At 52.3% G+C, this 15,165-nt stretch overlaps 1 protein-coding gene and 1 long non-coding RNA gene across 5 annotated transcripts in view; one reads left to right on the forward strand and one right to left on the reverse strand.

Moving 5' to 3' along the window:
* The first annotated feature begins 96 nt into the window (after positions 1 to 96).
* On the forward strand, positions 97 to 1,930 carry LOC127927879 (uncharacterized). Of its 4 annotated transcripts, XR_008129437.1 has the most exons (5): positions 97 to 148; positions 432 to 531; positions 627 to 688; positions 919 to 958; positions 1,693 to 1,930. It is a non-coding gene; the product is annotated as an uncharacterized LOC127927879 (long non-coding RNA). The 4 variants fall into 4 exon arrangements; XR_008129435.1 differs by lacking the exon at positions 432 to 531 and having other exon boundaries at positions 97 to 223; XR_008129436.1 differs by lacking the exons at positions 432 to 531; positions 627 to 688 and having other exon boundaries at positions 97 to 223.
* A 3,781-nt stretch (positions 1,931 to 5,711) lies between these two features.
* Positions 5,712 to 15,165, reverse strand: part of ugt8 (UDP glycosyltransferase 8) — a 116,219-nt gene continuing 106,765 nt past the window's right edge. The window contains exons 5-7 of the mRNA XM_052514666.1: positions 9,102 to 9,178; positions 6,942 to 7,161; positions 5,712 to 6,422 (exon numbers count right to left, since the gene is read on the reverse strand). Of these exons, the coding sequence (XP_052370626.1) occupies positions 6,032 to 6,422; positions 6,942 to 7,161; positions 9,102 to 9,178 (688 nt within the window). The 3' untranslated portion in view covers positions 5,712 to 6,031. The remainder of the gene's footprint in view (positions 6,423 to 6,941; positions 7,162 to 9,101; positions 9,179 to 15,165) is intronic.

A 15,165-nucleotide genomic window follows, 5' to 3' on the forward strand; every position in this document is an offset into this window, starting at 1 on the left:
GGGTTTGGGGCCATTAGGGACAGTCTAGAGGGAATGAGGGTTTGGGGCCATTAGGGACAGTCTAGAGGAATGAGGGTTTGAGGGCCATTAGGGACAGTCTAGAGGAATGAGGGTTTGGGGCCATTAGGGACAGTCTAGAGGGAATGAGGTTTTAGGGCCATTAGGGACAGTCTAGAGGGAATGAGGGTTTGGGGCCATTAGGGACAGTATAGAGGGAATGAGGGTTTGGGGCCATTAGGACAGTATAGAGGGAATGCGGTTTGGGGCCATTAGGGACAGTGTAGAGGGAATGAGGGTTTGGGGCCATTAGGGACAGTCTAGAGGGAATGAGGGAAGGCAGACAGACAGAGAGACAGATATTATATCTAATTATATTGTATATCTTACCAACATAACATCTGGTATCATTAGGGACAGTCTAGAGGAATGAGGGTTTGGGGCCATTAGGGACAGTATAGAGGGAATGAGGGGCCATTAGGGACAGTATAGAGGGAATGAAGGGACATTAGGGACAGTGTAGAGGAAATGAGGGTTTGGGGCCATTAGGACAGTATAGAGGAATGAGGGGCCATTAGGGACAGTATAGAGGGAATGAGGGGCCATTAGGGACAGTATAGAGGAATGAGGGCCATTAGGGACAGTAGAGAGGGAATGAGGGGCCATTAGGGACAGTATAGAGGGAATGAGGGTCCATTCAGTCGCTCTGGATAAGAGCGTCTGCTAAATGACTTAAATGTAAATGTTAGGGACAGTATAGAGGGAATGAGGGTCCATTAGGGACAGTATAGAGGGAATAGGGGGCCATTAGCGACAGTATAGAGGGAATGAGGGGCCATTAGGGACAGTATAGAGGGAATGAGGGACAGTGTAGAGGGAATGAGGGTTTGGGGCCATTAGGGACAGTATAAAGAGAATGAGGGCCATTAGGGACAGTATAGAGGGAATGAGGGGCCATTAGGTACAGTATAGAGGGAATAAGGGGCCATTGGCGACAGTATAGAGGAATGATAGGAGTCATCTGGGACAGCAGAGAGGAAACGATAAATAATAGGGACCAGGACATAGAGGAATGAGGACCATTAGGACAGCATAGAGGGAATGAGGGGCCATTAGGGACAGTATAGAAGGAATGAGGGGCCATTAGGGACAGTATAGAGGGAATGAGGGGCCATTAGGACAGTATAGAGGGACTGAGGGTTAGAGGAAACGATCATTAGGACAGTAGAGAGGAACGATACCATTATTAGATCACGTAGAGGAAACGATATGAACAATAGACCAGCATAGAGAATGTTATTGCGATAGAGGAAACGATAAACAATAGGACAGCATAGAGGGAAACGATTAAATCATCCGACAGCAGAGGAACGATAATTCCAATAGGACAGCATTAGATGGAACGAGGGTCTAAAATTATGAACAGTACAGAGGGAATGAGAGACCATTAGGACAGTGTAGAGGGAATGAGGGGCCATTAGGACAGTATAGAGGGAATGAGGGACCATTAGGGACAGTATAGAGGAATGAGGGACCATTAGGGACAGTATAGAGGGAATGAGGGGCCATTAGGGACAGTATAGAGGGAATGAGGGGCCATTAGGGACAGTATAGAGGGAATGAGGGGCCATTAGGGACAGTGTAGAGGGAATGAGGGGCCATTAGGGACAGTATAGAGGAATGAGGGACCATTAGGGACAGTATAGAGGGAATGAGGGGCCATTAGGGACAGTATAGAGGGAATGAGGGGCCATTAGGGACAGTATAGAGGGAATGAGGAGCCATTAGGGACAGTGTAGAGGAAATTAGAGTTTGAGGCCATTAGGGACAGTATAGAGGGACTGAGGGGCCATTAGGGACAGTATAGAGGGAATGAGGGGCCATTAGGGACAGTATAGAGGGAATGAGGGACCATTAGGGACAGTATAGAGGGACTGAGAAATAATAGGACAGCATAGAGGATGATAAATAATAGGACAGCATAGAGGAATGAGGGGCCATTAGGAAATAATAGGACATAGACGATAGAGGGAATGAGGGGCCATTAGGGACAGTATAGAGGGAATGATAAATAATAGGGACAGCATAGAGGAACGAAATTATTAGGACAGTGTAGAGGAAACTAGGACAGCATAGAGGAATGATAAATAGGATAGTATAGAGGAACTAGAGGCAGAGGGTCTAAACATTAGGACAGCATAGAGGAACGAGGGCCATAATAGGACAGTATAGAGGAATCGAGGGCCATTAGGACAGTATAGAGGAACGAGGGGCCATTAGGACAAGTGATAGAGGAATGAGGGACCATTGACAGCATAGAGGGAATGAGGGGCCATTAGGGACAGTATAGAGGAAAAATTATAGGACAGCATAGAGGACCGATAAATAGGACAGCATAGAGGGCCTAAATAGGACAGCATAGAGGACTAGGGGCCATAATAGGGGACAGCATAGAGGAAACGATAAACAATAGGGACAGCATAGAGGAACGAGGGCCAATAGGACAGTATAGAGGGAACGATAAATAATAGGACAGTATAGAGGAATGTTAATAGGACAGAGAGAGGGAACGAAAATAGGGACAGCATAGAGGAAACGATAAATTAATAGGACAGCATAGAGGAAACGATAAAGCATTAGGGACAGCATAGAGGAATGATAAACAATAGGACAGCATAGAGGAACTGAGGTCATAATAGGACAGCATAGAGGAACGATAACCATTAGGACAGTATAGAGGGAATGAGGGTTTAAATAGGGACAGTATAGAGGGAATGAGGGGCCATTAGGACAGTATAGAGGAAGAGGGAATTAGGGACAGTATAGAGGGACTGAGGGGCCATTAGGGACAGTATAGAGGGAATGAGGGGCCATTAGGGACAGTATAGAGGAATGAGTAACATAATAGGGACAGTATAGAGGGAAACTGAAAAACATTAGGACAGCATAGAGGGAATGAGGGCCATTAGGACAGTATAGAGGGAATGAGGGGCCATTAGGACAGCATAGAGGAATGAGGGGCCATTAGGGACAGTATAGAGGGAATGAGGGGCCATTAGGACAGTATAGAGGGACTGAGGGGCCATTAGGGACAGTATAGAGGGAATGAGGGGCCATTAGGACAGCATGGGGAGGAACAGGGTTTGGGGGACATTAGGACAGTATAGAGGGAATGAGGGAACAATAGGGACAGTATAGAGGGAATGAGGGGTCATTAGGACAGCAGAGGAATGAGGGTTTGGGGCCACTAGTAATATATAGAGGGAATGAGGGGCCATTCGGGACAGTATAGGAGGGGCCATTAGGGACAGTATAGAGGAATGAGGGGCCATTAGGACAGTATAGAGGGAATGAGGGCCATTAGGGACAGTATAGAGGGAATGAGGGGCCATTAGGGACAGTATAGAGGAATGAGGGGCCATTAGGGACAGTATAGAGGGACTGAGGGGCCATTAGGGACAGTATAGAGGAATGAGGGTTTAGACCATTAGGGACAGTATAGAGGGAATGAGGGGCCATTAGGGACAGTATAGAGGACTGAGGGCCATTAGGGACAGTATAATGAGGGTTTAGGGACAGTGTAGAGGGAATAAGGGGCCATTAGGGACAGTATAGAGGGAATGAGGGTTTGGGGCCATTAGGGACAGTATAGAGGGAATGAGGGAGGCAGACAGACAGAGAGATATTATATCTAATTATACTGTATAACCCTACTGTATATCTTACCAACATAACATCTGGTATCATTCCAACCCTGTTAGGATGTACTGTACACTGCAGTTTAACTGATTGATGAGTGAAATTAAATAAATAAAATATAATCTGATTAAAGAATGTCTTGTTGTTGTTATACATAATAAATACATGTTTATCCACAGTCGCTTGGTGAGCAGCGATTCTCCTTCAAAACTCCTTCAAAAACACAGTTTAACATGGTTGGTGTTGTTCAGGGACTCTCTTCTTCCTCCTTCCATTCCAGAGATGAGAGGAGGAGAGGAGGGAGGGGGGAGGGAGAGAGAGAGGAGGAGAGGAGAGGAGAGAGGGGGAGAGAGAGGAGGAGAGGAGAGAGGGGGAGAGGGGAGGAGAGAGGAGAGGACGAGAGGAGGGAGGGGGAGGGGGAGAGAGAGGAGAGAGGGGAGAGAGAGGAGGAGAGGAAGGAGGGGGAGAGAGGAGAGGAGGAGAGGAGGGAGGGGGGAGGGGAGAGAGAGGAGGGAGGGGGGGGGAGAGGAGGGAGGGGGAGAGAGAGGAGGAGAGGAGGGAGGGGGAGAGAGAGGAGGGAGGGGGGAGGGGAGAGAGAGGAGGAGAGGGGGAGACAGAGAGGAGGAGAGGAGGGAGGGGGAGAGAGAGGAGGAGAGGAGGGAGAGAGAGGAGAGGGAGGAGAGGAGGGAGGGGGAGAGAGAGGGAGGGGAGGGGGAGGAGAGGAGGGAGGGGGAGAGAGAGGAGGAGAGGAGGGAGGGGGAGAGAGAGGAGGGAGGGGGAGGGGGAGAGAGAGGAGGAGAGGGGGAGGGGGAGAGAGAGGAGGAGAGGGGGGAGACAGAGAGGAGGAGAGGAGGGAGGGGGAGAGAGAGGAGGAGAGGAGGGAGAGAGAGGAGGAGAGGAGGGAGGGGGAGGAGAGGAGGGAGGGGGAGAGGGAGGAGGAGAGGAGGGAGGGGGGAGAGAGGAGGAGAGGAGGGAGGGGGAGAGATAGGGAGGAGAGGAGAGAGGGAGGGAGAGAGGAGGAGAGGAGGGAGGGGGAGAGAGAGGAGGGAGAGGAGGGAGAGAGGAGGAGAGGAGGGAGGGGGAGAGAGGAGGGAGGAGAGGAGGGAGGGGGAGAGAGAGGAGGAGAGGAGGGAGGGGGAGAGAGAGGAGGAGAGGAGAGAGGGAGGGAGAGAGGAGGAGAGGAGGGAGGGGGAGAGAGAGGAGGAGAGGAGAGAGGGAGGGAGAGAGGAGGAGAGGAGGGAGGGGGAGCGAGAGGAGGAGAGGAGGGGAGGGGGGAGAGGGGAGGGGAGGAGAGGAGGGAGGGGGAGGGAGGAGGAGAGGAGGGAGGGGGAGAGAGAGGAGGAGAGGAGAGAGGGAGGGAGAGAGGGAGGAGAGGAGGGAGGGGGGAGAGAGAGGAGGAGAGGAGGGAGAGAGGAGGAGAGGAGGGAGGGGGAGAGAGAGGAGGAGAGGAGGGAGGGGGAGAGAGAGGAGGAGAGGAGAGAGGGAGGGAGAGAGGAGGAGAGGAGGGAGGGGGAGAGAGAGGAGGAGAGGAGGGAGGGGAGAGAGAGGAGGAGAGGAGGGAGGGGGAGAGAGAGGAGGAGAGGAGGGAGGGGGGAGAGAGGGGAGGGAGAGGAAGGAGGGGGAGGGAGGAGGAGAGGAGCGGGGAGGGAGGAGGAGAGGAGGGAGGGAGAGGGAGGAGGAGAGGAGGGGAGGGGGAGGGAGGTGGAGAGGAGAGAGGGGAGGAGAGGAAAGAGGGGGAGGGAGGGAGGAGGAGAGAGAGGGGAGGAGGAGAGGAGGGAGGGGGAGAGAGGAGGAGAGAGGAGAGAGGAGGGAGAGAGGGAGGAGAGGAGGGAGGGGAGAGAGAGGAGGAGAGGAGGGAGGGGGAGAGAGAGAGGAGAGGGAGGGAGGGGGAGAGAGAGGAGGAGAGGAGGGAGGGGGGAGAGAGGGGGAGAGAGAGGGGAGTAGAGGAGGGAGGGGGAGAGAGAAGAGGAGAGGAGGGAGGGGGAGAGAGGGGAGGAGAGGAAGGAGGGGGAGGGGGAGAGAGGGGAGGAGAGGAAGGAGGGGGAGGGAGGTGGAGAGGAGGGAGGGGAGACAGACAGGAAGAAAGGGGGGACTTTTGGACTTTCCAGCTCCTTGGTGGTGGTTGTTGTTGTTTTGCATTGGTTGTAACCCTCTTCCCACGAACCACACACACACACACACACACACACACACACACACACACACACACACACACACCTCATCCCTGTCTTTCTGCAGTCTCCCAGAACGAGGAGTGTTCTGTTCTCCCTTAAACCCTAAATCTCTACAGTAGAATCAGCTTCCTCTCCGACCTCTGACCCCAGTCTCCGCCCCTTCACTTCATCTTCTTGTCGTTCTTCACCGACGCTCCGTTACGTTTGTGCTTCCCATTAGCGACCGCTCCGTTGCTATGGCAATGTCCGTTTGCCTTGTCGTCGCCGTCACCGTGGGTAACCTCTCCCCCCCGCTCCTGAACCTTAACCTTTGACCTTAGTAGCCCTGCTATCCGGTAAAACAGGTAGGCAATCAGGGCCAGCCCCGCCCCTACGACCAGCACAACGTCCAATAGGAAGTACTGGTAGGTGGGGACAGTGTAGACAGAGGATCGTAAGTGGTTGGCGCCGTGGTGACGGAGGATGTAGTTTATCCAATAGACAGCTCTTGTTACCGGGTGACCTGGTTGGTCCTTATGGATGGAAGAGAGCACCTGGGCACGCTGACGATACCTAGAACACACACACACACACACACACACACACACACACACACACACACACACACACACACACACACACACACACACACACACACACACACACACACACACACACACACACACACACACCACACACACAGTTAAAAACAGAGAGGGTGTGTGTGTTGATGTAAATTGCATTCAGTGCAGTGAGTGTGGTGCAGTACCAAACTGAGACACCAGATGGCAGTAGCGAGCCATAACTGAACTGAGTGTGTTGCAGTACCACACTGAGACACCAGATGGCAGTAGCGAGCCATAACTGAACTGAGTGTGGTGCAGTATGCGGTGCAGTAACCATACTGAGACACCTGAGGATGGCAGTAGCGAGCCATAACTGAACTGAGTGTGGTGCAGTACCACACTGAGACACCAGATGGCAGTAGCGGGCCATAACTGAACTGAGTATGGTGCAGTAGCGAGCCATAACTGAACTGAGTGTTGCGTAGGGAGCCATAACTGAATTGAGTGTGGTGCAGTGTTCATGTACTTGTTATTGTTGATAACAGTGGCCAGTGCCTGGTACAGCTCCTCCTCTGTCATACTCTTCCAGTGAACCATGATGCCCATTCCTTTAGCCTCCACCCGGGTCATAGTGTCGTAGTGGTCCCCAAACAGAGGTAGTCCCACTACAGGGACACCGTGGTACATCGCTTCATAGATACTGTTCAGACCACCGTGGGACAGGAACGCTACTGTTCTGGCATGGCCTAGAGAGACAAGAAGGAGAGAGAAGAGAGAGGGAGGAAAGAGAGAGAAAGAGAGAGAGAGAGAGAGGAGAGACAATGATGAGAGAGAGGGAGGAGAGAGAGAGGAGAGAGAAGAGACAAGGATGAGAGAGAGAGACAAAGGATGAGAGAGAGAGAGACAAGGATGAGAGAGAGGGAGAGAGGGAGGAGAGAGAAGAGACAAGGATGATAGAGAGGGAGAGAGGGAGGAGAGAGAAGAGACACGGATGAGAGAGAGGGAGGAGAGAGAGAGGAGAGAGAAGAGACAAGGAGGAGAGAGAAGAGACAAGGATAAGGATGAGAGAGGACCCTGGTCCTAACAGTGTTGTCCTAGAGGACCCTGGTCCTAACAGTGTTGTCCTAGAGGACCCTGGTCCTAACAGTGTTGTCCTAGAGGACCCTCGTCCTAACAGTGTTGTCCTATAGGACCCTGGTCCTAACAGTGTTGTCCTAGAGGACCCTGGTCCTAACAGTGTTGTCCTATAGGACCCTGGTCCTAACAGTGTTGTCCTAGAGGACCCTGGTCCTAACAGTGTTGTCCTAGAGGACCCTGGTCCTAACAGTGTTGTCCTAGAGGACCCTCGTCCTAACAGTGTTGTCCTATAGGACCCTGGTCCTAACAGTGTTGTCCTATAGGACCCTGGTCCTAACAGTGTTGTCCTAGAGGACCCTGGTCCTAACAGTGTTGTCCTAGAGGACCCTGGTCCTAACAGTGTTGTCCTAAAGGACCCTGGTCCTAACAGTGTTGTCCTAGAGGACCCTGGTCCTAACAGTGTTGTCCTATAGGACCCTGGTCCTAACAGTGTTGTCCTATAGGACCCTGGTCCTAACAGTGTTGTCCTAGAGGACCCTGGTCCTAACAGTGTTGTCCTATAGGACCCTGGTCCTAACAGTGTTGTCCTAGAGGACCCTGGTCCTAACAGTGTTGTCCTAGAGGACCCTGGTCCTAACAGTGTTGTCCTATAGGACCCTGGTCCTAACAGTGTTGTCCTAGAGGACCCTGGTCCTAACAGTGTTGTCCTATAGGACCTTGGTCCTAACAGTGTTGTCCTATAGGACCCTGGTCCTAACAGTGTTGTCCTAGAGGACCCCGGTCCTAACAGTGTTGTCCTATAGGACCCTGGTCCTAACAGTGTTGTCCTATAGGACCCTGGTCCTAACAGTGTTGTCCTAGAGGACCCTGGTCCTAACAGTGTTGACCTGAAGGACCCTGGTCCTAACAGTGTGGTCCTAGAGGACCCTGGTCCTAACAGTGTTGTCCTATAGGACCCTGGTCCTAACAGTGTTGTCCTATAGGACCCTGGTCCTAACAGTGTTGTCCTAGAGGACCCTGGTCCTAACAGTGTTGTGATATGGACCCTGGTCTATAGTAGTGCACCGTGTGGTAATAAGGTGTGACTGAGAGGAGCTACTTAGCAGCTATACCACACAGCCCTCAGAGATACAGGTCAGCAACACACCCAGAGAGAAAGAGAGTGTGTGTGTGTGTGTGTGTGTGTGTGTGTGTGTGTGTGTGTGTGTGTGTGTGTGTGTGTGTGTGTGTGTGTGTGTGTGTGTGTGTGTGTGTGTGTGTGTGTGTGTGTGTGTGTGTGTGTGTGTGCGTGTGTGTGTGAATCATTGACTGTTAATGATATAATGAGTTATGTATTTCTCAGCTCAGGGTCATTCTCCTCTCCTCTCCTCACCCCTCCTCTCCCTCCTCACCCTCCCCTCCTCTCCTCTCCTCACCCCTCCCCTCCTCTCCTCTCCTCACCCCTCCCCTCACCTCCTCACCCCTCCTCTCCCCTCCTCTCCTCTCCTCACCCCTCCCCTCACCTCCTCACCCCTCCTCTCCCCTCCTCACCCCTCCTCACCCTAACAGACAGAGAGGGAGGAGGGAGGGAAGGAAGAGAGAGTACATGAAGTAGAGAAGTGGTTCTTACCCAACAGGTCATTTTGAGGCATCCAATCCACCAACTTGGTATTGTTGCCTAGGTTACTGGGCGGAACCCCCGAGAACCTACAGTCAGACAGGGAAAGACAGAAAAACAGGACAGACAGACAGAGAGGTAAATGATTAGAGTGATGCCATGCGGTTTGATCTCTTACCCTACTGCTGGTTTCACTGTTCTACCTGATAACACACCTGGTGTCCCAGGTCTAATTCAGGCCCTGATTAGAGGGGAATCACCCACCTGGTGACCCAGGTCTAAATCAGGCCCTGATTAGAGGGAAGAATGACTGTTGTCCCAGGTCTAAATCAGGCCCTGATTAGAGGGGAACAATGACTGGTGTCTCAGGTCTAATTCAGGCCCTGATTAGAGGGGAATCACCCACCTGGTGACCCAGGTCTAAATCAGGCCCTGATTTGAGGGGAATCACCCACCTGGTGTCCCAGGTCTAAATCAGGCCCTGATTAGAGGGGAATCACCCACCTGGTGACCCAGGTCTAAATCAGGCCCTGATTAGAGGGGAATCACCCACCTGGTGTCCCAGGTCTAAATCAGGCCCTGATTAGAGGGGAATCACCCACCTGGTGTCCCAGGTCTAAATCAGGCCCTGATTAGAGGGGAATCACCCACCTGGTGTCCCAGGTCTAAATCAGGCCCTGATTAGAGGGAAGAATGACTGTTGTCTCAGGTCTAAATCAGGCCCTGATTAGAGGGGAATAACCCACCTGGTGACCCAGGTCTAAATCAGGCCCTGATTAGAGGGAATCACCCACCTGGTGTCCCAGGTCTAAATCAGGCCCTGATTAAAGGGAAGAATGACTGGTGACCCAGGTCTAAATCAGGCCCTGATTAGAGGGGAATCACCCACCTGGTGTCCCAGGTCTAAATCAGGCCCTGATTAGAGGGAAGAATGACTGGTGACCCAGGTCTAAATCAGGCCCTGATTAAAGGGAAGAATGACTGGTGACCCAGGTCTAAATCAGGCCCTGATTAGAGGGGAATCACCCACCTGGTGTCCCAGGTCTAAATCAGGCCCTGATTAGAGGGAAGAATGACTGGTGACCCAGGTCTAAATCAGGCCCTGATTAGAGGGGAAGAATGAACATACAGCAGTGGAACCTCCAGGTCCAGATTTGAATGGGAGTGCAATACAGAGAAGTACAATCAAGAACACTTTCAACATTCTAGAATTGAATGGCAGTTGGAAAGAACAGACTCTAGCACCCAGCGGTGTTCTAGAACCCAGCGGTGTTCTAGAACCCCCAACGGTACTCTAGAACCCAACGGTGGTGTGGGTGAAGTTGCTAAGGTATCTGAACTAAATGACTACCGCCCCGTAGCACTCACTTCTGTCATCATGAAGTGCTTTGAGAGACTAGTCAAGGATCATATCACCTCCACCTTCCTTACCTGACACCCTTGACCCACTTCCATTTGTTTACCGCCCCAATAGGTCCACATACGATGCAATCGCAACCACACTGCCCACTGCCCGAACCCATCTGGACAAGAGGAATTCCTATGTAATAATGCTGTTCATTGACTATAGCATTCAACACCATAGTACCCTCCCTCATTAAGCTAGAGGCCCTGGGTCTCAACCCCGCCCTGTGCAATTGGGTTCTGGACTTTCTGATTGGCCGCCCCCAGGTGGTGAGGGTAGGTAACAAAATCTCCACCCCACTGATCCTCAACACTGGGGCCCCACACGGGTGCATTCTCAGACCCCTCCTGTACACCCTGTTAACCATGACTGCGTGACCACGCACGCCTCCAACTCAATCATCAAGTTTGCAGACGACACGACAGTGGTAGGCTTGATCACCAACAACGACGAGACGGCCTACAGGGAGGAAGTGAGGGCCCTCGGAGTGTGGTGTCAGGAAAACAACCTCTCACTCAATGTCAACAAAACAAAGGAGATGATCGTGGACTTCAGGAAACAGCAGAGGGAGCACCCCCCTATCCACATCGATGGGACAGCAGAGGGAACACCCCCCTATCCACATCGATGGGACAGCAGTGGAGAAGGTGGTAAGTTTTAAGATCCTCGGGGTACGCAGTCTACTGCAGAGATAGCCTGCAAAGTAATGTCATACTTTCCAGGTCCATACCCAAACAGTTTGAACTACTAATTTTGAAAATTACTCTCTCCAGAAACAAGTCTCTCACTGTTGCCGCCTGCTAACGACCCCCCTCAGCTCCCAGCTGTGCCCTGGACACCATTTGTGAATTGATCGCCCCCCATCTAGCTTCAGAGTTTGTTCTGTTAGGTGACCTAAACTGGGATATGCTTAACACCCCGGCAGTCCTACAATCTAAGCTAGATGCCCTCAATCTCACTCAAATCATCAAGGAACCCACCAGGTACAACCCTAACTCTGTAAACAAGGGCACCCTCATAGACGTCATCCTGACCAACTGGCCCTCCAAATATACCTCCGCTGTCTTCAACCAGGATCTCAGCGATCACTGCCTCATCGCCTGTATCCGCCCACGGAGCCGCAGTCAAACGACCACCCCTCATCACTGTCAAACGCTCCCTAAAACACTTCTGTGAGCAGGCCTTTCTAATCGACCTGGCCCGGTATCCTGGAAGGACAATACATTTACATTTACATTTACATTTAAGTCATTTAGCAGACGCTCTTATCCAGAGCGACTTACAAATTGGTGCATACACCTTATGACAACCAGTGGAACAGCCACTTGCATCTAAATCTTGTTGGGGGAGAAGGGGGGTGAGAAGGATTACTTACCCTTACTTACCCTATCCTAGGTATTCCTTGAAGAGGTGGGGTTTCAGGTGTCTCCGGAAGGTGGTGATTGACTCCGCTGTCCTGGCGTCGTGAGGGAGTTTGTTCCACCATTGGGGGCCAGAGCAGCGAACAGTTTTGACTGGGCTGAGCGGGAACTGTACTTCCTCAGTGGTAGGGAGGCGAGCAGGCCAGAGGTGGATGAACGCAGTGCCCTTGTTTGGGTGTAGGGCCTGATCAGAGCCTGGAGGTACTGAGGTGCCGTTCCCCTCACAGCTCCGTAGGCGAGCACCATGGTCTTGTAGCGGATGCGAGCTTCAACTGGAAGCCAGTGGAGAGAGCGGAGGAGCGGGGTGACGTGAGAGAACTTGGGAAGGTTGAACACCAGACGGGCTGCGGCGTTCTGGATGAGTTGTAGGGGTTTAATGGCACAGGCAGGGAGCCCAGCCAACAGCGAGTTGCAGTAATCAAGACGGGAGATGACAAGTGCCTGGATTAGGACCTGCGCCGCTTCCTGTGTGAGGCAGGGTCGTACTCTGCGGATGTTGTAGAGCATGAACCTACAGGAACGGGACACCGCCTTGATGTTAGTTGAGAACGCCAGGGTGTTGTCCAGGATCACGCCAAGGTTCTTAGCGCTCTGGGAGGAGGACACAATGGAGTTGTCAACCGTGATGGCGAGATCATGGAACGGGCAGTCCTTCCCCGGGAGGAAGAGGAGCTCCGTCTTGCTGAGGTTCAGCTTGAGGTGGTGATCCGTCATCCACACTGATATGTCTGCCAGACATGCAGAGATGCGATTCGCCACCTGGTCATCAGAAGGGGGAAAGGAGAAGATTAATTGTGTGTCGTCTGCATAGCAATGATAGGAGAGACCATGTGAGGTTATGACAGAGCCAAGTGACTTGGTGTATAGCGAGAATAAGAGAGGGCCTAGAACAGAGCCCTGGGGGACACCAGTGGTGAGAGCGCGTGGTGAGGAGACAGATTCTCGCCACGCCACCTGGTAGGAGCGACCTGTCAGGTAGGACGCAATCCAAGCGTGGGCCGCGCCGGAGATGCCCAACTCGGAGAGGGTGGAGAGGAGGATCTGATGGTTCACAGTATCGAAGGCAGCCGATAGGTCTAGAAGGATGAGAGCAGAGGAGAGAGAGTTAGCTTTAGCAGTGCGGAGCGCCTCCGTGATACAGAGAAGAGCAGTCTCAGTTGAATGACTAGTCTTGAAACCTGACTGATTTGGATCAAGAAGGTCATTCTGAGAGAGATAGCGGTAGAGCTGGCCAAGGACGGCACGCTCAAGAGTTTTGGAGAGAAAAGAGAGAAGGGATACTGGTCTGTAGTTGTTGACATCGGAGGGATCGAGTGTAGGTTTTTTCAGAAGGGGTGCAACTCTCGCTCTCTTGAAGACGGGAGGGACGTAGCCAGCGGTCAGGGATGAGTTGATGAGCGAGGTAAGGTAAGGGAGAAGGTCTCCGGAAATGGTCTGGAGAAGAGAGGAGGGGATAGGGTCAAGCGGGCAGGTTGTTGGGCGGCCGGCCGTCACAAGACGCGAGATTTCATCTGGAGAGAGAGGGGAGAAAGAGGTCAGAGCATAGGGTAGGGCAGTGTGAGCAGAACCAGCGGTGTCGTTTGACTTAGCAAACGAGGATCGGATGTCATCGACCTTCTTTTCAAAATGGTTGACGAAGTCATCTGCAGAGAGGGAGGAGGGAGGGGGGAGGATTCAGGAGGGAGGAGAAGGTGGCAAAGAGCTTCCTAGGGTTAGAGGCAGATGCTTGGAATTTAGAATGGTAGAAAGTGGCTTTAGCAGCAGAGACAGAGGAGGAAAATGTAGAGAGGAGGGAGTGAAAGGATGCCAGGTCCGCAGGGAGGCGAAGTTTTCCTCCATTTCCGCTCGGCTGCCCGGAGCCCTGTTCTGTGAGCTCGCAATGAGTCGTCGAGCCACGGAGCGGGAGGGGAGGACCGAGCGGCCTGGAGGATAGGGATATAGGGAGTCAAAGGATGCAGTAAGGAGGAGAGGAGGGTTGAGGGAGGCAGAATCAGAGATAGGTTGAGAAAGTTTGAGCAGAGGAAGAGAAGATAGATGGGAAGAGGAGAGAGTAGCGGGGAGAGAGAGCGAAGATTGGGACGGCGCGATACCATCCGAGCAGGGGCAGTGTGGGAAGTGTTGATGAGAGCTGAGGGGAAAAAGGATACAAGGTAGTGGTCGGAGACTTGGAGGGGAGTTGCAATGAGGTTAGTGGAAGAACAGCATCTAGTAAAGATGAGGCCGTTTATTGCCTGCCTTTGTGAGTAGGGGGAGGGGTGAGAGGGTGAGGTCAAAAAGAGGGAGAGGGGAGTGGAAAGAAGGAGGCAGAGAGGAAATGAGTCAAAGGTAGACGGGGGAGGTTAAAGTCGCCCAGAACTGTGAGAGGTGAGCCGTCTCTCAGGAAAGGAGCTTATCAAGGCATCAAGCCTATTGATGAACTCTCCGAGGGAACCTGGAGGCGATAAATGATAAGGATGTTGCTTGAAAGGGCTGGTAACTGTGACAGCATGGAATTCAAAGGAGGCAATAGACAGATGGGTAAGGGGAGAAAGAGAGAAAGACCACTTGGGAGAGATGAGATCCCGGTGCCACCACCCCGCTGACCAGAAGCCTCGGGTGTGCGCAGAACACGTGGACGGACGAGGAGAGAGCAGTAGGAGTAGCAGTGTTATCTGTGGTGATCCATGTTTCCGTCAGTGCCAAGAAGTCAAGGGACTGAGGGAGGCATAGGCTGAGATGAACTCTGCCTTGTTGGCCGCAGATTGGCAGTTCCAGAGGCTACCAGAGACCTGAACCCACGTGGGTCGTACGCGCTGGGACCACCAGGTTAGGGTGGTCGTGCGGCCACGCGGTGTGGAGCGTTTGTATGGTCTGCAGAGAGGAGAGAACAGGGATAGACAGACACATAGCTGACAGGCTACAGAAAAGGCTACGCTAATGCAAGGAAATTGAATGACAAGCGGACTACACGCCTCAATGTTCAGAAAGTTAAGCTTACGTAGCAAGAATCTTATTGACTAAAAATGATTAAAAAATGATACAGTACTGCTGACTTTGTAGGCTAGCTGGCAGTGGCTGCGTTGTTGACACTACACTAATCAAGTCGTTCCGTTGAGTGTAATAATTCTACAGTGCTGCTATTCGGGGCCAGCTGGCTAGCTAGCAGTGTTGTTTACGTTACGTTGAGTTAAAAGAACGACAATAGCTGGCTAGCTAACCTAGGGAATCGGTCTAGACTACACAATTATCTTTGAAACAAAGACGGCTATGC

The sequence above is a fragment of the Oncorhynchus keta genome, unplaced genomic scaffold (genome assembly GCF_023373465.1).
Source record: "Oncorhynchus keta strain PuntledgeMale-10-30-2019 unplaced genomic scaffold, Oket_V2 Un_scaffold_1880_pilon_pilon, whole genome shotgun sequence".
Classification (NCBI taxonomy): domain Eukaryota; kingdom Metazoa; phylum Chordata; class Actinopteri; order Salmoniformes; family Salmonidae; genus Oncorhynchus; species Oncorhynchus keta.